At 33.4% G+C, this 23781-nt stretch overlaps 1 protein-coding gene across 1 annotated transcript in view; it reads right to left on the bottom strand.

Annotated features, from left to right (window-relative positions):
- Positions 1-1261: 1261 nt before the first annotated feature.
- The window catches only part of LOC143085240 (multidrug resistance-associated protein 1-like), a 32222-nt gene continuing 9702 nt past the window's right edge, over positions 1262-23781 (bottom strand). The window contains exons 17-23 of the mRNA XM_076261476.1: positions 5524-5650; positions 5114-5215; positions 4752-4898; positions 4168-4326; positions 3646-3812; positions 2604-2798; positions 1262-1915 (exon numbers count right to left, since the gene is read on the bottom strand). Of these exons, the coding sequence (XP_076117591.1) occupies positions 1792-1915; positions 2604-2798; positions 3646-3812; positions 4168-4326; positions 4752-4898; positions 5114-5215; positions 5524-5650 (1021 nt within the window). The 3' untranslated portion in view covers positions 1262-1791. The remainder of the gene's footprint in view (positions 1916-2603; positions 2799-3645; positions 3813-4167; positions 4327-4751; positions 4899-5113; positions 5216-5523; positions 5651-23781) is intronic.

Genomic DNA, 23781 nt, shown 5'->3' with positions numbered 1-23781 from the left:
CGTATATGAACTTATAATTTTTACCCACATTTATACCTATTTAAACACAAAAATAAAGATCTAAATGTTTCGAAAATCATCACTGCGGAATATTCCATACTGAATGAGAAATTTTAAAGAATGAACATATAGAAAGCTCTACATTTTCATCACGTGCAATATAGTCATGCATGGATCATCAATAGTCTACCCAAAAATCGAAAAGTTATTGATCAGTTGTTTCAACAAGTCGGATAGGATAGGATATGTTCGTGCTATATTTAAATTCTAACAATCGCATTTTTTTTTCCAAAAGGCTATCTTATTGAAAAGTAAATTGAATACACGGAGTAATACAACAGGTAGCAAAACCCCTCGCAGTCAGTCTTAATATATACTTGATATACCTTGAAATGGCATGCTTGGGTTCTAAGAGACGAAACTGCCGGATGCACTATTTAAAATGTTGAATTTTGGTAGTTCTGGTTTTGATACTTTATTATATTAAAGTGAGAATTGATATAATAACTGTTGGTAGTATTGCAAAGCACAGATTCTAAAGGTTCATTTTATGTATCGATCTATCTACGCGGTATTAAGTGAACAAAAAAATCCATTTTTTCGTTGTTGCCAATATGTGATTTTTCGTCCTTTTTAGTTGTATTTTGCAATACCAGCCACACGAAAAGGATTGTAGTGTTAATTCTATCATTGATATACTTCTAAATGGCTTTCTGGGGTATCCAGGGACAAAAGTTTCAAATGCAGTATGGGGAAAATGGGATTCTGCCTACTGGTGATTGGTTGTTAAGAGCTGGTATTTGAACTTCTCTACACAATTAAGGAGAGAATGTGCAAGTTCACATTTTGTAGTGGTACGTAGAAATTGTGCTGCATCGCTGTTTATATACCCCTTGTTTCACATAAGACTACTTCAGGGAAACAAAAACAACATAATGACAGGGTCTACTCCCTTCATTTGACATGGTTGGTGTTACTCCCTCGTAACCGTTCCATCTTCTTTTATTAAAATATGAAGGGGTGTGACCGAAAATTATTCATCCAACACAATCACACATACGTCACTCACTTGAGGTCTACCTTTCAAGGGGAAGGTCTAGAAGGAAATATCATTTTACTGCTGATACCTTTTATGACTCCTGTATTAGTATCAAAAGTAAGATAATTAGAGACCAACTTAAATTCAGAAAAAAAAACATATTTGTCTTAACATTTTTATTTAACAAAATCATTTTAAAATGTAAATGTTCATGTAAATAGATGCGATCATCAAAATAACAATCAATAATGTTTACAACCATATAAAATGCCTGCTTGAAATAATGCGAAAAAACATATGTAAATCAAAAATATGGTAGTTAAGAAATATTGCAAACAAAAAGACAAACTATACATAAAACATTTTTTAAAAGGATTTGCTTGTTGCACTAGAGATCATTTGATTTATATATTTACTAACAAATTTTCAATCAAAAAGATATAATAGACACATTCATATTAAAATGATAAAGAAGAAATGATTGATAGAATAGGAATGAAAGATGGAATGAAATTATACAATAGAAATGAAAGATTGTAACAATGGCAAGACAAAACATTAGCATACTGGTTTCCTTAGTCAGTTACTGTTGTTATCACTCCACACCGTTCACATAACTTTGGTCGGAAACAGATAAGTAATCAGACCGTTCTTTGTTCCTCTTATAAAATACTCAGTTCATATTCCTTTCCGCCACAATGAACTATTCTCTAAAGCGTAGTCAAACAATATGTTTAAATCAATAAATATATTTATTTATTGCTATTAACTAATCCTGCATCTTTAGCCATACCATAAAACATACTTTCACAGTTGTCTAGTAGATTTGATGGTGTGTCAAATTCACTTATATTTCCAGCATCCAGAACCATTATTCTAAAGAACAAAATATATATATGAAAAATTATTGAATGTTATTATAATAAAGATATCATCCTTTGAGTAAGTTATATTTCTTGGAATGTAAGACTCAATAAGTTCTCCCTTTTAAATTTGCTAGTGTATTTTAGCTGCTAATTCGGGTCCTTCATAGACAAACAGCGAGATGTGGTATGATTGTATTGAGACAACTATCAATCATAGTCCTAATTACTTGGATGGAAGATACTTAAGGACACTACGGTCTTCAACAATGAGCAAAACCAAAATCATATAGTCAGCAAAGGCTCTAATATATATGCCGTTTTGATGTACAGCAACGTCAAATCAGAACGTTTAAACCGATGTATTGTACAAGGTGGATTTCATGCAAAATGTATGTTATAGAATCCTTGCTGCAACTGTCTAATGGACCTTAAGTTGCCTGTTTCAAGGCAGTATTTCTGTAACTAAGTTTTAATTATCCGTTCAACATGGTCAACCTCAAACTTCAATGCAGAACTTATCATTTATATATTCTCTTCCTTAATATACATGAAATGTTTGCCACAGTGCGTTTATCGAGGAACGCTAAATCAATTCGATTTAAGAAATGCAGTTGTCCTTTTTCTGGTCTACTCAACAGAACCTAATGATCATTCGTATATATTTAATTTCATATGCGACAGCAATTATCAATAATCACCTCGTGTAGTCCATGATTGTGTTGAGTCTGTGGGCTATTGTGAGGATTGTACAGTCTGAAAACTCTGTTCTAATAGTATTCTGTATTAAATCATCTGTTTCTAAATCTACAGCTGCTGTAGCTTCGTCTAGCACCAATATTTTAGTCTTCCTTAACAATGCTCTGGCAAGACACATAAGCTGTCTCTGTCCAACACTAAAAACAATATAATACTTGATCATTATTTTATATTTCGTACAAATGTTTTAAGAAACATGCACAATAAAATATTAACATTTTAGGACAAAGAGCTATAACTCATATTGTCTTATTTCAAACCTTTTAAAACATGTAGGAATCGCGATCGTAAAAGCAGGTACGAATTATGACTTTTTAAAATTGAATTACCATTTGATAGTTGTTCTCATTTAGACGAAGAATTATGAAACAATAAAAGTTATTAAGAGTTATTCGAATTCAGTTTATGTTATTTTGATTTTAACGTTATTAGCGGTGTTTTAACAGACTTGAATTAGGAAGACATTGGTGGATCCAAGGGGGGGGGGGGGGGGGGGGGGTCCGGGGGTTGGAACCCCTTTATTTTTTGGCGATCAATGCATTTGAATGGGGACATATAGTTGGAACCCCGCCCCCCCTCCCCCCTATGTCCTGGGTTGGGAACCCCCCTTTTTAAAATGGCTGGATCCGCCCCTGGAAGATGTTCTCATTTTATATATTTCGCTATTAGATATGATATCAATAAAGAACTAAGCAGTTTATCATTTAAATTTCAGATCCTTTTATAAATAAAGGCAACAGTAGTATAATGGTGTTCAAAATTCATACATCGATAAAGAGAAAAACAAGTTCGGGTTACAAACCAAAACCGAAGGAAACACATCAACTTTAAAGAGGGGAACAAAGGAATAACAGGAAACCCGAAGTGCAACCAAACCAAACGCCAACACACATAGAAACGAACTATTTGATAACTTGTGCCATATTCCTGACTTGGTACAGGACATTCAAGCAAATCCTTTTTGCATTATATTTGAATTATTACCTAAAATTTTCTCCTCCTTCGGAACACATGTGGTCTAATCCTTCCTCCAAACCATCAACAAATTTCTTTAGATGAGCATGTTCTAAAGCCTTCCATATCTCCTCGTTACTGTACTCTTCGAATGGATCTAAATTCATTCTCATGGTTCCGGAAAACAGAACAGGATCCTACAAGGAAAATAAATTTTTATTTGAATGAAATATAAAATGGCATAAAAGGATATATGATGGATTAAATAACTTAAACATCTATATTTTTATTACGCTTGTGTGTTTATAAACACAGAAACATTTAATATCTGGCCTTGAAGTTATAAAACTTTCGAGTCAGTTTTTTGTACTCATACTCTAAAATCAACCAATCAAAATGCTTGATTTTATGTTTCGAGCATGATTTTTGTGCTCCGAGCCGTGGGAAAGTTTTATGACTTCAACCCCATGTCTCCGTTATATTTTCAAATTATTCTACCGTAATTTTATTTTCTTGAACCAAACTGTAGCAAAACAAGGTTTGAATATGTACCTGTGGTATAATGGTAATTTTAGATCTCAAATCATGAAGACCGATAGTTGATATATCAATTCCATCAATGATTATCTTCCCTTTAGCTTTCTCAAGGATTCTAAACAAAGCCATTGTTAAGGATGACTTCCCAGCACCAGTTCTGCCAACTATACCAATCTGGGAAAAAAAAGAAATAGACATCAATTCATGCTATATTGGTCGCATTTACATACTTATACTTTTTGCTGTTGGTTACGTTTTATGGTACAAATTGGGTTAAGAATTTCGTAAAATCTAAGTCAAGAATATGACAGTTGTTTCCCATTCGTTTGATGTGCTCAGCCAGCTATTGATATGGGACTTTCCGTTTTGAATTTTTCCTTAGAAATTGATATTTGTTATTTTACTTTTTAGATTTTTACGTAATGTATGGACACCTTTTTATTAGTAAAGGCATTAAGTTGACTGATAATTGTATGAATATATGTGTATCGTTTGATTTTTATACAGTATGTAGTGATGCCGCCTCATTGATGTGTACACAAAGTCTCCATTTAACCATGTGTAAACAATGTAAAGTCAAAGTAAATATGGTAAATTACCTTTTCATTTTGTTGTATTGTACACGTGATTCCCTTCAGCACCAAGTCTAGACCTTCTCTGTATCTTACGCCATAATCTTGGAATTCTATGCATCCTATCTCTGGCCAGCTTGAACTAGGTTCCTTCTCTGGGATTTCCCATGCAGCCTATAATCATTGCAAATGATAACTTTTATTTGAAGAGGTTTCGTGCAGATCACCAATTGCTTTGAATAAAATTGTCATAAAAATGGCTTTGAGAATACTAGCTTATTTATTTTGTGAATCGTAATTTACCTAGAATAAGTGGTGTTTAATAATATTCCTGATTTATTGAAATAGATAGAAGATATATATAAATCTAAAGAAGTTAAAATGCATACCTCGGTTGGATTTTCTGTATATTCCTGGATCTTTTCAATCGAAACTGTGTTACTTTCTAAATCAGAAATTACTCTAACAACCCATTGCAAACATCCGGTTATCTGAAACAAAAATATACATATATATTCTTAAAAATTATAAAAATTTACTTTATGCACTCGCTTTTGAATGTTCCTTTGATATCTTCCACTTCTTTTTTAACAATACTCTTTTCTTTTTTAACAATAATCTATCTTTTTAACATTAATCTATGTTTTTTAACAATAATCTTTCTTTTTTAACAATAATCTATCATAATTTAAAATCAATTCCTTTAGAATAGTTACTTTTTACTAAAGTTTTAGAAAATAAATTGAATTTAACAAACTATTCAAAAGATCAACAAGAATCTGTCTTAAGTACAACCTACTTCTAAAGCATATGTTATTATAAGTCCAACTATTCCTGCAGACAATGTAGCTTTTCCAAGCACAGCAAATATACACACAAACAATAAAATCAGAGCTCCCATAAACTGAAGTCGAACTGATAGCCATCTAAAAAAAAATCAATATTGATAAAAGGTTGAAAAAAAAATAACGAGGGAAATTCTAATCAGAAAGTCCTTATAAGCAAATGGTAATAGCAAAAGCTCAAACACATAAAACAAATAGATAACAGCTGAGAAATATTTAGTTATAAACAGCTTCCAATTGCTTTTGAGCATTTCCATATGCTCAAGTCAATGGGTGTTTCGGATAAGCAAGAATTCTGATATAAGAACTTTGGTAAGCGACCTTTTTATTTATAAAAACGAAGAACATGAATTCCCGAATTCTCACTATTAAGCTAAGGAATATAAGATCGACAATGTACATATCAACAGAAACTTATGTTAGCCGAATTTGGATAAAATAGATAAAACCCATTACCTTGGATAAATAACTGCTCTTATCCGAATTCGGATAAGAGGCAATCTATACTTCTTATCCGAATTCGGATAAGAAGTATAGATTGCCTACCTCACAGAGTTTAGTATGCAGTGAGTATCCTTATGCAAAATGGGATAAGTATATCTATATCTAATATTAATTTGTCTTGGTTGTTATCCGAATTCGGATAAGAAGATAAAATGAATAATACATATGAGTACCAATCAAGATTTTTTTTCTTGAATTCAGATAAAAGTGATATATTTTTATATCAATTAGCCATGTGATTAATTTTCTGAGGTAACGATTGATTGATTGTTTCTTGTTGAACGTTCAGTGGCAAATATTTCATGTATATGCACATGAAAAAGCGAAAGTTAGTGAGGGAAGGGCAAATATTCGTTCTACAAACTGCTTCTTTCTTTTGTCATTAATTGTCAAAATCAAGCATAATAGAAAAAAGAGAATAAGAAACACCGTCCGACCATATATATAATAGTTATTACATCTATGGTCCGACATACCATCAAAAGGAACCATGAGAACATCGCCACGACGGTTGAGTATCATAAAACTTTCAGGTCAGACCGGGTACATTGAAATATAGGACATTTTGACGACAGATAATTCAAAGATGTTAAATGAAAATATACTAGTAAATCGACTTTTTTCATTATAATTCCATTCCAGGCGCATATTTACATAATATACGGTTTAAAAAATATATGAATCGAAGATTCACCTAGACAAATGTTAGGCACTCATAGTACATGTAGTACATTACTTTCACAAGTTACCACAAACAGAAATCGATCGTTACATTGATTTCCGTATAAAAACAATGACAGGATCCTCTTTAATAAGATTTGCCAAAAATCTGCATAGAATAACAATATCCTTTAAAAGTTTTATATTGTATTGTTCCTTCTCGTCTTCAATTCTTTTTAACTCATAAACAGAGTCCATAGATACACATTTGTCACCAAGAATGCACCAACTATGCAAAAAGAATCCGACATAAATTATACTTGTTAACCTGACATAAATTGCCACCATTAATAGTGAATGAAAATATACTAATAAATCGACAAATCTATTGTTTATTAAAAGTTCATTCCAGGCGAATATTTATATAAGATACAGTTACAAAACATATGATACGAAGATTCACATAGAAAAATGTTAGGCACTCATGGTACATTACTTTCACAAATTACCACAAACGGATTTCGTTACACATGTTACATTCCCTATACAAAACAATGACCAATACGGTGTAAACAAAAAATAAAAGCACGCAAATTGTTCAATACTATGCAGAAAACACGCAACAGTGTCCTTTACTGTTCAGACAAATAACACAAAAATAAACACAAATGAATAATAATGTAGCACAACATTTCTATGAATCTATAATGGTCCTCCCAATATCTGCCAAAATCTGCATAGAATAACAATATCCTTTCGAACGTTTCATATTGTATAATTCCTTCTGGTATTGAATTCTTTCATCTCTAAAACAGAGTCCTTGTATAAACATTGGTCAACAAGAATGCACCAACTTTGCACCAAGAATTTGATCTAATAAATTTTACTCGTTTACCCGACCTAAATTGCCAACAAATATGCACCAAAAATGCACCAACCTATTAATACATAATACAATTCTAGTTTTAAAACTAACACATGTAAGAAGGCTGTGACCTCTATGAAATCGGATACATTACACACTACTGAGAACTACGATACAAAAATAAATTGTAAAAAGTATGAAATAAATGACTTTAACAGATAAGAGTTATACTAGCTGTCTTATTTATACTCTATCAAACTAAGGATGTTGTGGGTGTTCTTTTACACACTTTTGGACACTCACTGTTCATTTTATACGAGGCATAAGATTTAATCGTTACACCAAACAGATGTGATAATTGGGATGTATGAAAGAAGTGAAGGAATGTTATTATTTCTATAAAACGGTCAACACGTACGTTTCATAGGTAAAAAATGTGACTGTTAACACTCATCCCAGATCACAGGATTAAAATTTAGTAATTACGCCAGACACGCGTTTCGATTACAAAAGACTAAACAGTGACGCCGGTATAAAAAAAAAAGTTGAAAATGACAAATAAGCTAACGATCGACAATGGTTGACTATAAATGTCATAGAGAATGGTTGACTAATGTCATAGAGAATGGTTGACTAATGTCATATCATGTTCCTTCCATTTAACTCAGACATCACTAGGTTAATATAATTGCGAAAAAAGTAATGTCAATTTGGTCTGATCTGCGGCCAGTTTCACAAAGCTGTCTACTAAGACTTAGACATGTCTTAGGATTATATGATGTCGCCGTTTTCGTGTCAGTCGTAAGGTTGCTAATTTATAAACTAGCAAGCGGCTCGAAAAAACGTTCCACTAAAGCAGGAGAAATGATAATGAACATATCATATTTTTTTACAACTGTTATAATTAAATTAAAAATACGTGTCCATAAAAGAGGGTCTGATTGTATTGGGGTAAATTTACGGAATACAGAATAATGGGCAAATACTGCAGAATAAAATACAAAAAAAACGAAGATTAGAGAATGATGCTTAAATATAAAGAATAAACTATATTGGTAACACAAAATAAATATTAATAAATTAATGACCCTCTATCCAGACCCTTATGATAAAAAGAACATATCAATACAAAACACCTAATCATCATGCATAATCAACACTAAGAACATTGGAAACTCATAGCATATTCAATATAATTTAGTTCCCTCTCGGACCATTTTCTAGAAAACGAAAAGTCGGTGACAAATACTTTTCTTTGGCAGCGTATCGTTGCGATGCGGTCTTTAGGATTTATGGAATATTTTTTTTTGGGGGGGGGGGGAGACACACATAGACCAAGAGTAGCAGCATGTTAGTGTACAGCTTCCGGAATTTGTAGTTTTCTGTCCAACAGAGGGTTGTAAATAGGAACAATGAGTTTCGACAGTTTTCTCATATCACTATAACTATAGTTTTCTATACTACATGTTGAAATACTTCATCAAAAATCACATTTCATTTTTATATTTATCCGGCGCAGCCTGTCGGGTTAATACAAAGCAGGGTCAAAATTGATATGTTCTAGGTCTGAATACTTGTATGCATTAAACTTGCCACTGGACGTAATTTATTTGTGAAGTGCTATTTGAAACACATGTGTTGAAAGAAATTACCCAGATGTCGTCCATCTTTCCCGAATATTCCTTTGCCTCTCACTTTGGGGGGGGGGGGGGGGGGGCATGAAAACGAGTAATTTGTAGAGTAATCATATTTATTGAAATATTAAATTAAAATAACGTCAGTTGAAAATCATCCAAAATTTTACATCGGTTTCTGACTGTCGAAATCAAAGAAAATTTAGCACCATATTATATTGTACATGATACTCAATCTCTCTTTAATGTTTTGTTCAGGCTAACATAATTTGGGCACAAAAAAAAAAATCATATTTTGTAGTATTTCTTCAAACTCTCGTTAGCGAACTGTAGGACCAGCAAGTTGAAAATAAGGCCGCTAGACGTCAAATAATACACATATGCTTAGTTATATATTTTGGTACTATTGATGACCTACAGCAACAATAAAATGCTACGCTGAGCGCAGCCTAATACGCCCGCAGAGGTTGAACAGTTTGGGCACGTTTGGCCACAATATTCAAGCTTGATATATATATACCGTCTGAATTTGGATTCTGATTAATTTTTTGACATAACATAAATTTCTGACACAAAATATATGTGGTCGAAGGATTAAACTATTGTGCAATTAGAGATTTCTTCTTGATATATTTCGAAAAGTTTTAAAACTTCAAAAAATTGCAGAATATAATTATGACCCCTTCCTCTTGTAGTAATTACCCCCAGCCTTCTCTTTGTGGTGTGGAACCCTGTAGTACAATTTTAGATTAGATCCATACACTTTAACACAAGTTATTGTAAAATAGTAAAACTAGTGAATTGCTTGTTTTTGGCCCCTATATAATTCCTGAACGTTTGGAGCAATTACATGTACCCCAAACTCAATTTCAGCCTTTCATTTGTGATATGAAACCTTGTGGTGCAATTTCAGAGATATTCATTACTTCTCAATGTCATATTAGAAATGAATGAAAATCAAAACGGAATTTACATCAACAGATATAAACAATTCATCAAAGTTGTATGAAAATTGGTGAAAACATCTTAATAAAGTTAGAGTACAAAAACTGGAAAATCACCCCTTTTTAATGAATAAAACCCATATCTCGGAATCGAAAACAACATCGGTGACCCCAATTTTCTTTTCGCCTAAAATATTGTAATAAGTATGATCTGTCTTCATGCAAAATTTCAATGAATTATGATTTCCCTTTATTATAAGATATATCTAAGACCTTAGTTGGTTTCACAAAGTGGTCCTCAATTAGGACATCTCCAAAGTTGGTCAGACAGTTAGGACTACACGAGAGGTGTCTTATAATGGTCTTATGATAGTCATAAGTTTATTTATATAAATAACACTCATTTTATATATCAATTTTGCAAGTTATCCAATTATTAGGCTAATTATCTACTCTCCTTTTCCTGCTTATAACTAAATCTGTATAGGTTGACGAATAATTCAATTTATCCTGCAATTGGGTGTTCTACTACAAATGTATACAGATACAGCCCTACAGATATCGCTATGCTGTATCTAAAATTGAGAATGGAAATGGGGAATTTGTCAAAGAGACAACTACCCGTCCATAGAAAAAACAACAGCAGAAGGTCACCAACAGGTCTTCAATGTAGCGAGAAATTCCCGCACTCGGAGGCGTCCTTCAGCCGGCCCCTAAACAAATATATACTAGTTCAGTGATAATGAACGTCATACTAATTTTTGAATTGTACACAAGAAACTAAAATTAAAATAATACAAGACTAACAAAGGCCAGGGGCTCCTGACTTGGGACAGGCGCAAAAATGCGGCGGAGTTAAACATGTTTATGAGATCTCAACCCTCCCCCTATACCTCTAGCCAATGAAGAAAAGTTACTGTAATCTCTGTAAAAAGTTACTGTAAAAAAAATCTGTATGCTATACAGATATCGCTTAAAAGCTCCGCCCACTGCCGGACTGAGTATTGTGTGAACCTGCGTGACCTCAGAATGTGTATTGCAGTTGCATTGCAATGACGTTTCAAATGCGAATTAACAATTACTTTTATACGTTCTGTTTGTTTTCAAACATTTCTTCAGAGCAATAAGAATCACACAAATTTTCTGATAGCATAAATACACACATGAAAAGCAGTCTCTTCTACGATGACATCTATCGATTTCAAAACTTGAATGTGTATGATTGTGTATCAAAAACAACCATGTCAATCTCAGCATGCATGTTTAGTGAATGTCGAGTCTGAAGCGTAGTACAACTCGTACACTCCTGTTTCAAATTGGACAATGTTTTGTTATTTGTTTTTACTGTTGAAATTATTTGTTATGTTAAAATAGATAATTATTCACCTTGAACTATGTATTATTGTTGACCATTCGAGATTTATTTTTTTGCGAACCCGTCTTCAGCTGAAATCGATTACTGTATCGTACTACTACACGGGCCCCAAGGGATTTCAAATCGAAAATAAATGCAAAACATATGCTTTTGTGTCTTTCAAAACACAAATAATATACAGAATTAATTGCAGGATAAAGACAATAACTGTTTAGTGTCTTTAAATATCAGCTGTATTTGTACTCGGATCGAAACAGGTGTAATAGCTCGCTAAAAGCTCGCATACAGCTTGTTTCCTAGCCTCGTACAAATACAGCTGATATTCAAAGACACTAAACAGTTATTGTCTATGTATTGATATCATTTTCTATGTTCAGTGGACCGTGAAATGTTGGTCAAAACTCTAATCTGGCATTCAAATTAGAAAAATCATATCATAGGGAACATATGAACTTAGTTTTAAGTTGATTTGACTTCAACTTCACCAAAAACTACCTTGACCAAAATTTTAACCTGAAAATCAGGACAGACATATGAACGGACGGTACGAAGAACGGACGCACAGATCGATTACCATAATGACCATCTTCTATCGTAGGGGGCATAAAAACAACTAGACTGTACAGCTTTGTACGGGTTTTGCAGAGATTGGTTGAATGTTGTTTGATTTTCGTCCAGTGACAAATATTTCATACATTTTCTGGACGAGGTTCACAAGTGGTGTGACAGTACTATGATATCGTAATTAATCAAGTAAAAAAATCAAACTGGCTTATTATTTGATTTTGTTCAAATCTAGAAGTGCATACTAGAAAAATCATCGTCCCTATCCCTTGCAAACACGTATACCTTTGAAATTCCCATCCTACATGTATAGTTACAAGCAATGATATCAGAAAATGATTATTCTAAAATAAATTGTATAATCTTCAATGAACCAAGAATTGTGTAGGGGCGTGTTTTATTTGTATCTTCTGCACATCTCTAGAATGTCTTCTAGTGAAGAGTTTAAAAAAGAATCTTTAATTAATTACCTCTTCCGGAGATATTCTGAAGATCAATAAAACGTGTTTGTTATTTTGGGTGACATAAATGAAGTATACGGTGATTGTTTTAGAACAGGAAGATACGTCCGATAGACATTACTATAAACAGTGTTCGTAACATTTGTCTTTATGCTTTCCTGTTACTCAATTTTGCTAAACAAATCAGGCTACCCCCCCCCCCCCCCCCCCCCCGTTATTGATTTTTAAGAATAATAAACTGTACACGAATTCGTCAATTTCTGTCTGGAATATGATAAATAAGGACATCGTGTCTAACCAAATTTGTTTTTAGGTAACCAAACTGGAATACTTTGGAATAAAGTAAAGTTAACGGAAAGTTATCAGAATTATTTTCTCTTGTGGTCCTCGAAGGAAATCTTTTGGTTCTAACTATTATTGCTATTGCAAATATCGATGGTTAGAACCTTCGGATCAACCTCATTTCAAAAACTTTCATTGTATATGGATCTATATGCAAGTCATACAACTTATCCAGAAGTTTGTACGTCAGACTATGTTATTTTGTATTTAATGAATTCGTAGGTTGTTAACTGATTGATACTTCAGTCCGGGAGAACAAGATTGATTTCAGTACTAGTTGCAATTAGCTTTGAATATATTTCCAGTAATTGCAAATACTATTATTTCGGTGCTTTGTGTCTATGGTCCAGATGTTAGTTTGTTTGTTTGTGTGTCTCGTACCGATCTTCAGAGTTAATCTACTTGCAACTGATTTTTACAGGTTGTTCTTGTATTGTTACACAACTGTCCCAGCGTCGGGGAGGGTTGAGCGCTCATTCACATGGTGTACTGTTACACAACTGTCTCAGCGTCGGGGAGGGTTGCACGCTCATTCACATGGTCTACTGTTACCCAAATGTCTCATTGTTGGGGAGGGTTTAGCGCTCATTCACATGTGTACTGTTACATAACTGTCCCAGGATCGGGGAGGGTTGAGCGCTCATTCACATTGTGTACTGTCACATAACTGTCCCAGCGTCGGGAAGGGTTGAGCGCTCATTCACATGGTGTACTGTTACACAACAGTCTCAGCGTCGGGGAGGGTTGAACGCTCATTAACATGGTTTACTGTTACCCAACTGTCCCAGCGTCGGGGAGGGTTTAGCGCTCATTCCCATGTGTACTGTTACACAACTGTCCCAGGGTCGGGGAGGGTTGAGCGCTCATTCACATGTGTACTGTTACACAACTGTCCCAGCGTCGGGGAGGGTTTAGCGCTCATTCACATGGTTTTCTGTTACACAACTGTCCCAGCGTCGGGGAGGGTTGAGCGCTCATTTACATGTTGTACTGTTACACAACTGTCCCAGCGTCGGGGAGGGTTTAGCGCTCATTCACATGTGTACTGTTACACAACTGTCCCAGCGTCGGAGAGGGTCTAGCGCTCATTCACATGTGTACTGTTACACAACTGGTCCATTGTTGGGGAGGGTTGAGATCACGATAACATGTTTAAACCCTCCACATTCTGTATGTTTTATTTGCCTGTCCAAAGTAAGAATTGTCGTGGTTGTTGTTTGTTGGTATGTACGTTTCACATTTGTTGTTCGCTAATTTTTTCGACATTAGTTAGGCCGTTAGTTTAATAATTTGAATTGGTTTACAAATTCGATTTCGGGGACTTTTAAGGCTGTCTATGCGGTTTGGGCTGTGTTTATCGTTGAAGGCCATATAATGACATATAGCTGTTAATTTCTGTATCACCTGTCTCTTGTAGAGATGCCACATTTCCGGTTTTATATTAACCCTGCCCTATTTATTAATGTGCTTGTCCCAAGTCTGGAGCCCTTAGTTAAGTGGTTGTCGTTGGTTCATGTCTCGACTCATATTTGATATTTTGTTTTGTTATGTATAATTAGACCGTTAGATTTTTCGTTTGAATTGCTTTACACTTTTAATGTCGAGCTTTTTATAGACGACGCTATATCATCTTGTTTTGTCATTTGTGTTGAAGGCCTTACGGTTGCCTAAATTGCTTACATCTTATGAATAATAATGCCCTTTACCTTTCCCAATCCTCCATCTATAAATATAAACTGACCACCACGGAATAGCTCAACAGTTTGAAAACTAACGTTAAACACCAATCAATCAAAATCCCTCTCCTGAAATATCAAATAGTCATACTTCAACTGTCATATAGACTAAACGACGCCATATTTGCCTACACAGTTGCAACACTAGGTCAGCACCTCATAAGGAACATTCATGTCATGTTTTATGTTATTCCATTTAGTAGTTCTCTAAAAGAGTATATTCATATGTATTTCCCAAAGGGTCCCATATTAAACTATGTCTCTCTCATGTGACCGTCTTGGATGATTGATCGGCTTCAAAGTAACAACTTTGGTTTCATTCCATTCAGTGTTTTTTTAAAAGAAGACATGTGTATGTATTTTCAAATTGTCCTATGTTAAATGATGTCCTCACTGGCGGCCATCTTGGATGATGAATCGGCTTCAAAGTTACTACACTTGGTCAGCACATCATAAGGAACATTCATGTCATGTTTGATTTCATTTCATTCATTGTTTCTTTAAAAGAAGACATTTTTATGTTTTTCCCGTAGGGTCCTATGTTGAATAAGTCCCCCGGTGGCGGCCATTTCGGATGATGGATCGGCTACTAAGTAACAATATTTAGTCAATACCTCATAAGGAATATTCATGCCATGTCTGCTTTCAATCCATTCAGTGGTGCTCTAAAAGAAGACATTTGTATGTATTATACATAGGGTCCTATGTTAAACTACGTCCCCCGCTGGCGGTCATTTTGGAAGATGGATCGGCTACAACGTAACAACACTTAGTCAGCACCTCATTAGGAACATTCCTGTCATGTTTGGTTTCATTCTATTCAGTGGTTCTCTAGAAGAAGTTCAAAATTAAAAAAAAAAATAACGACGACGACGCACAACGACGGACGCCATGGGATAAGAAAACCCTTCGGGTCAAGTGAGCTAAAAAAAGGGGGGTATGTTTTTTGGTTTGATTTTTTTTTTCGCCAAACGCGAACCTTTGTTTTTTTTTTTTTTTTTTTAACTTTTTCAGCGCTATCACTAAATTATTTTTTTTTAATATTGAACACTATAAGGTATGACGTAAATCTGGATTCAATATATATTATTTTGATCATCTGCTTGGCCTGATTATTTTTTTTTTAGCATATTGGGGAGAAGAATATTTTTCTATTAAAAAAGCATAAAGTCACCTTCGACTTCGTCGGAAGGGGACTATAACCCCCCTTTTTTAAAAGTTCAATGGTTGTTCCCTTATTAATTAAAATAATAAACGAAAATAAATGCTAAATCTTTCCTATGAATCAAATACTGAACTAATTTGTATATCGCGGCAAAATCAATAGTGTCCTTATATTCTTTTATTGTTTTAACCTACATAATTCATAATTGCTCAAATTAAAATGAACAAGTGAAACTGCGAGCTACTGCTCACTGATGATACCCCCGTTGATTATATAGGGAATTATTCAAGCATGACTGGAGCGCCCCCCCTTTTTTTAGGTCAGTCAGCGGGCCCCCCTTTTAGGAAAAGTTCTAGATCCGCCACTGCTAACATATATATTAGTAGACTTGCTACATGTCTTGTTTACTTATTTTTTATTTTTTTCAATTTTGCCTCTATTTTATGCAATAACTAAGAGATTACCATTATACTGACATCTTTCTCCAAGGGCAATCAGTATACTACCAGTTTTCTCAGTAAACATATATAAGTTAATAAGAATGAAATAAAAGAAAGGGTATAATATTGTAGCAAGTCTACAAAGACGAAAGAACTATAAATTGGTAAATTGTTAGTTATACAAGAGAAGTTAGTTTGAAAAAATATTTTCAAGGAAACTAAAACAACATAATATTATAGTACATGTATATTAAGCACATAGACAAACAAATATTCTACGTTTATAAATTATTTTAAATTGTATAATATGATATATAATTAATATACCATGATCATTTGCATTTGCATGAATTTTTTTTTTTTTTCAATCCATTAGAAAATACTTTATTGTAATATTGATATAATTCTTGAATGCTGTACAATCATGCAAGTGATGGAGAAATGACAAGGTCGATGTCTCAAGAAATGTATAATTTATGAGGTCAGAACATTCTGACAACCCCCTCTGATACAGAAAGAAATTCGGTTAATACTTACAGCAGATGGATAACATTTAAACTTTCTAATCTAAAATGTGTAGTAAATCACAAATAAAGGGTAAAGGCACTAATAATAAAGGCGCGAAGTTTCTCTCACGTATTTTAACACAGTAATTACAAATAGGACAACAGGTCACCTGGAAAATGAAATTGACTTTTTTTTTTCGAGAATTTTACTTTACTAAGCGAACGAATGACGGGGGAGGGGGGGGGGGGGTTATTTTGTTTTTTTATAAAATAATATTCTGATTCCCGAGCTGATAAAAAAAAGTTACCAGAGAACAAAAATATATATTATGTTGAATCCTAATTTCCCCCATACCTTATAGTTGAATAATTTGATTGATAGCGTTGAAAAAATGAATTAAATTGTTAAATGGTTGTTCCCTTAAAGATTTTTCACTGGGTGATGCCTTTGCTGGTGGACTGATAGTCCCCGAGGGTATCACTATCCCAATAGCCAATACTTCGGTACAGGCATGAAAATACGGATTTTGTGTTTTTATTTAAAATAAGCTGTTACAAAATTTTTGAAATAATTTGAAATTAAGGAATATACGTAATGTTTGAAATAATTTGAAATTAAGGAATGTACGTATCTCCCTCGTGCAAAGCTCTGATTCCTTGCCCGACTTTGTCTTTCTTCTTGTCCTTTTTGGTTTATAGGTTTTTTAATAAGCTTTGGATTTTCAATTATTTTGGCCTCGAGCATCACTGAAGAGACATTGATTAGTGCAGACAAATTGGTACCGTTTATGTTATTACAACCATTGGTCTGATGCCTCTGCTGGTGGACTGATAGTCCCCGAGGGTATCACTGTCCCCGCAGCCAATACTTCGATACTGGCATGAAAATACAGATTTTGTTTTATTAAAATTTGCTTATTTGAAATTAAGGAATCTATCCCCCTCATGCAAAGCTCTGATTCCTTGCCGGCTTTGGCATACTTTTTTGTTCTTTTTGGTTTATAGCTCTTCATCCTTTCAATAAGCTTTGGATTTTCAATTTCATTTGGGCCTCCTGAGAATCACTGAAGAGAAATTGAAATATAGTTGACCTATTGCTTATTGTTTCTAAGAAACAGACTTAACCAAGAAAACTAAACATTGACCAATGAACCACAGGGGCGGATCCAGCCATTTTAAAAGGGGGGTCCCAACCCAGGAAAAAAGGGGGGGGTCAAACTTTATGTCTCCATTCAAATACCGTGATTTGTAGGCCAAAAAAGGGGGGTTCCAACCCCGGAACCCCCCTCCCCTGGATCCGCCAATGAACCATGAAAATGAGGTCAAGGTCAGATAAACCATGCCAGGCAGATATGTAGAGCTTACAATCCTTCCATACAACAAATCTAGTTGACCTATTGCATACAGTATATGAAATACAGACCAAAACACAAAAACTTAACTATAACAAGCGATCAATTTCAATTTAAAGGCAAATTGAGAAAATATCCGTTGTTAATAGGAAGGAAATCATAAGAAAAAAGGTAAGGTGTCTATCAAAATGGTTTAATTTTTGGTCCTTATATAAATTTTTCCTATCATTAAGCCGCAAGTCAAATTTAAGACTTAAATCAAAGTACTGAAGTACTGAACATCGGATGACCGCAGGTTCTTGTGGATGGTCAAAAGCACATGTCACAGAAACAGATCACATCTCTATACCTGAAACTTGGGTTAATTTACAGAGATATTTTTTTCTGATACAAGTTCGTGCTTGGATGATGAATAAATGACAGGAAATTCAACCTCACCGTAATAACTATTATATTGTAGTGCAAGAAATCAGTATACCTTGGACTATTATACTTATATAATAATAGTCGTAGAGAATACACTGGTTTGTTGTTATATATATTATTAATATTACGATTGCATGTATATCTAATTTTCATCTATTTGTATATGATACTTCTATTCTACTATTATTATAGTGCAGTGCAAGTGCATGGTGGACACTCTTCTGTAAAAAAAATCAAAGCCTTAAAGGCTGTTAAAGCAATTGCTGCCATGTTAATGTTTTGGGGACTTTTATTTTTCATCTACATATATAAGAATTAAACCTGACAGGACATGGTTTTCTAGTGAAAAGCAAGAAGGTTTTGACTTTATTTCAATAAAAGACTTAAGCAGGAAATCATTGTTAATATGTTTTATATTTCACAAGGAGACAACAAGTTTACCAGGCTAAAGTTGGGGGTAATTATGGATTATCCCCTGGTAGTGTTTGTAACTGGGCAAGAATTACTTTTATTTATTTAATTTTAACAATTTTCATAATTAATTTAAATTAACCATTCAGTTAAAACATTTCACCTTTCGAGACGCTAATGGTGAAAAATGGGACAGAAATAAAATAACTTACAAGACATAAACATGTAAAAAATAAATATATATTTCAGCTTACTAAAAATATTTTCATAGTGTTACTTTGACATCATTTCTTAAAACTAAGTCCCACACATAATTGTTCATTTGATATGTGTCATCCTCATGCGATACGAGAAGTTTTCATGTCGCTAAATAGTCTTCTTGTCGCTTAATTTATTCTTCTTGTCCGTTCTTGACGCTTCTTGTCGCTAAAATTCTTCTTGTCGTTATTAGTGAGACCGCTATTTTTAGATGACAGGTGGTCATTTACACTACAAGTATAACCTGTGTAGTGATTTTTATTTTACGATAAATTTAATAATGAACGATATTTTATGAATGAACAAGAGCACCTGACCTCTTTCTGAAACACCAATTAAACATATAAAATCGTATTTATTAAGATATAATTCAGTCAAATTTTCACCACTAAATCAACAACTGAAATGATTCCATATTTTGTTGAAACATCGTACAACCGGAGAACAGAAATCGCAGGTATGAAAATGCACTTTTTTCACTGTTGTTAAAAACCCAAAACTAATTTGACTATTATTTATGAATGACGGAAATTTAAGCGATAACAATACATCGGAGTGACCTCAAGGACATCCTCTGTAAAAATGGTACTTCGCAAGATCTGGTTTGTACTAGCCCAGCTATAATTAGCGTGGAACGTTGTCTTCTTGCGGATAGTGTTCCAGTATACTAGCACAATAAAGTCCTGCAACTACGGTAGACTAGCACAAAGCAGTCAAAATTATACATACACCCTTAAGTTTTTTATTTATTTTATTACTTCTCTTTTTCTTAATCATACAAAACATTTTTCTAATTATTTTTGCAAAATCCACATACACAAATTTAGGCATATTTCGGTTTACACAAATATTTGGCAACTAAATTCACATACACAATTTGGCATATCAAAATTATCCGCTCTTTACTTGGCTGCTGGTGTACCAGTACAACCGTTGCTGCCGCTCACTGTTGTTTGCTTGGCATAGCTTTCCTCCTATTCCTACCTTTGGTGGCTCCGTGTTTATTAATTATTTATTTTTACGTATATACTTTTTATTTTTGGTTTATTTTTGGTTTTCTGAAAAAAAATCATTTTGATATTCTTTTATTGTATTTATTACGGAAGCGTATTAGCGCCACACATTTTTTTTTAATTTTTCTTCCTATGTTTGCGTTATAACGCAAACCTTTGCATTATAACGCAAACCTGTACTTTTGCGTTAAACGCAAACCTTTGCGATATAACGCAAATATCTTGATGTCTTGACTTGAAGTTTTGTATATATGTTTGTCTGTCATTCATTTCGAATGTGATTTACTAGTAGATAAAAAAAGAAACATACATACAAGGCCAAATCATTATAATAAATATGCATAGGAATAATGGAATACTTGAAGTGCAATTATACATAAATTAAGACTGATTTGTGCATCAGAAAAGTATATAATTTAACAAGAAAATAGATATAGTTTAGTATATAGTCATATTTAAATTGAAAGATCAAAAATAATGTCATACAATTGTGAAACCTCCGAGTCAAATAGACAAAATGATCTTTCTGCTTTAAAATGAATTATTAATAAGGAAACATTTTTTAAAATCTCAGAATATGATCAAGATTCTTTGATAGAAAGTCCTTGAATTTTCATTTCAATATAATGAAGTATTTTTAAGATGCTTGGGTAGCAATGTGAATAGAGAGAACATAATTTTATTAATAAAACATCTCCATTCTATACATTTATTGCCAAAGGGTAGCTTGTTTGCATCTAACCTACTTTACACAGTTCTCAAACGAGGTCTTACTTTGGAAGTATATTTATATTCGGTTATAGCTATATTAGCAGGGTTGATTTTTTTTCTTCGATATAACCTCAATTTACTCAATTTTCTTTGTAATATATATACTAGTAGTAACATGAATATCGTTTTTGGGGGCCTTTGTAGTTTGTTGTTCAGTGTGAGCCAATGCTCCGTGTTGAAGACCGTCCTTTGGCCTATGATGGTTTACTTTTACGAATAGTGACTCAGATGGAGAGTTTTCTTATTGGCACTCATATCACATCTTCTTATATTATTCTGCGCATTATTGGTCAATGATATGATCTAATTATTCAAGCATTTTACCATGCAATGACTACAAAGGTGATTGATTTTAATATATACAGCCTCCTCCATTAATAACTACTGTTTCCTTTGAATCTTAAATAAGAAATAAGATAAAACAAATGTTTGCGTTATTACGCAAAGGTTTGCGTTATATTCCAAAGGTTTGCGTATCCCAAATGCGTTATAACGCAAACCTTTGCGTCAAACGCAAAGGATACGCACAGATTTGCGTTATACATTTGCGTTATAACGCAAACCTTTGCGATATAACGCAAACCTTTGCATTTAACGCAAAGATAGGAAGAAAAATAAAAAAAAATGTGTGGCGTTAATACGCTTCCGTAATTTATTGTCATATTTTTTCTTTTATTTATTTATTCAATTATTCAGGAATTTATTTATTCATTTAATTATTCAAATTTTTTCTCTACTTTACTTTTATTAACTTTTTTGTCATTCTAGATTATATCAATTACCATATGGTAAAATTAAATTTATTTATTAACTTTGTGTGAAAAAAAAACAAACATGTTTTGATCCAAAATAAACTCATTTCAATTAATAAACTAAATCTGGTTTTGTATCACATAGTACAGTAACATGGATGTATTATTTTACCTGAACAGTTTAAGATTAAAAAAGAATTTTCAGACAACGTGTTATTCTTGACCGTGAAATAAATGCGTGCTCAGACAAGACTATATGTTTTGCTAAACTCTGTTGACCACATCCTTACGACTCTGGTGGATAGTTGTCTCAAAAGAGCTTTCTTACATTTTGACTAAAGGAACGAACGGAGCATGTATTACACATTTCTACGATAATGCTGAGAGTCTGTGTTTTATCCGGTAAAACAGCATTCTTTTCTGAATTAAACTTGTCTTTAAAAATTTAAATATTGCAAATAAAACACGCTTTTGATATCCAAACAAACTTATTTCCGATACGTTACTATTGTTTCCCACGATTACACACATTTGCGCGGGAATTGTGTTCAAATTTAACATTTTAATGAAATTTATTAAGTATGATATTCTAAATTTAACGACAAGATTCACAAGTTATTTTTATTTTTAATGAGTATGCCATCATCAAATTGTCAACACGGATCATAGTGAATTGCAAGACAAGGATGCTGCAATGTTTGAAGTAGTTAGAACTAAATAATTGATATAAATCAAAACATCGTGTTATTTCTGATTAGTTTTTCGAATTACTTTATTAAGGTATCGAGAACCTTTGGTGACCCCATAGTTTAAGTGTCTTTAAAAAGTACATAGTGAGCAGTGGTCGTTACATACAAACGTTCACCTTAATTGTCCCAGTCAATGGATGAATTTAATGTGTCAATCAATGGCCACAGCCACACTGCTTTGAATTTCATTCTATTTACGATTGTTCTTTAACCGCATCAAAACTAAATACTGACACCTGATAGTTTCAGATACTTATGTTCAATCAGGCAAGTGATAACATCAACCTATAGTATTATATTTAATCTGAATTTCTCACCCTTTTAAGTTTTCATACATCATGATGGAGCATTAAATAGTGACCTATTCCAGCGGCTCATCTCTACCATTCATTACATAGGAATTGCCCCACCCCTCTCGAGTATATTATAATCTAACTCGAAGTCAACATCCGGATGTAGTGATACTGCGAGCTGCTAGCACTTTTGGCAGCTCAAACCTAACAAAATTATATCTTCAAGTCTAACACAAAAAAGACACAGCCTTGTGTTTAGACATTGGAGGCATTGAAATGATGCAACACAACTCCAGAAACTCCAGAAACAAAACCAGAACGGTAAAAATGACGCCACCCAAATTCACACTTGATTATTGATTGTTGGAAATAAACATTGCGTTTAAGTTCCATAAAATGTGGCTGAGGCCAACTTAAGTTAGGGAATGGTAACCTAATTCTAGGGGGACGCATAAGTACAGACGGTCAAGGGTGAAACTTAATACCTTCTCGCTACGGAAATAGTCAGATTTCTTTTGTTGATTTTTTTTTAAATAATTCTCGATTTTTGTTCTAATATTAAACTAAATTAAGGGATTATCCGCCGATTTTTTCCATAGGCATAAAGCTTATGTATATCCTTTCCCGCTTTTCACGTGCAATCTAGTAAAAGTACAGCGTAACCGAGAGCGTAATGATTGGCATAAATACTAAACAGATGAGGCTGTTACGATAACAAAAAATCAAGAAGTCATTCAACCTTAGGTCACCGAAATACAAGGAAAGCTACGTCATAGTACTTTATCTGTACATGCGTATTTGAATCAGGAAAAAGTTTGTGATCGAGTCTTGTTCTTGACTAACTTGGAAATTAATTAAACATATATTATTTTTTTTCGTTTACAAAAGGTAAAGTATTTGTTTATATATATAATTTTTATATACAAGTAAAGTGTAAATTATATATATGTAAACAGGATTTAAGTAGCAACATACACCGACATAAAGTAAT

Source organism: Mytilus galloprovincialis, chromosome 8, assembly GCF_965363235.1.
Source record: "Mytilus galloprovincialis chromosome 8, xbMytGall1.hap1.1, whole genome shotgun sequence".
Classification (NCBI taxonomy): Eukaryota; Metazoa; Mollusca; class Bivalvia; order Mytilida; family Mytilidae; genus Mytilus; species Mytilus galloprovincialis.
The sequence above is the reverse complement of the archived record's forward strand: the minus strand, read 5'-3'. Positions and strand labels throughout refer to the sequence as shown.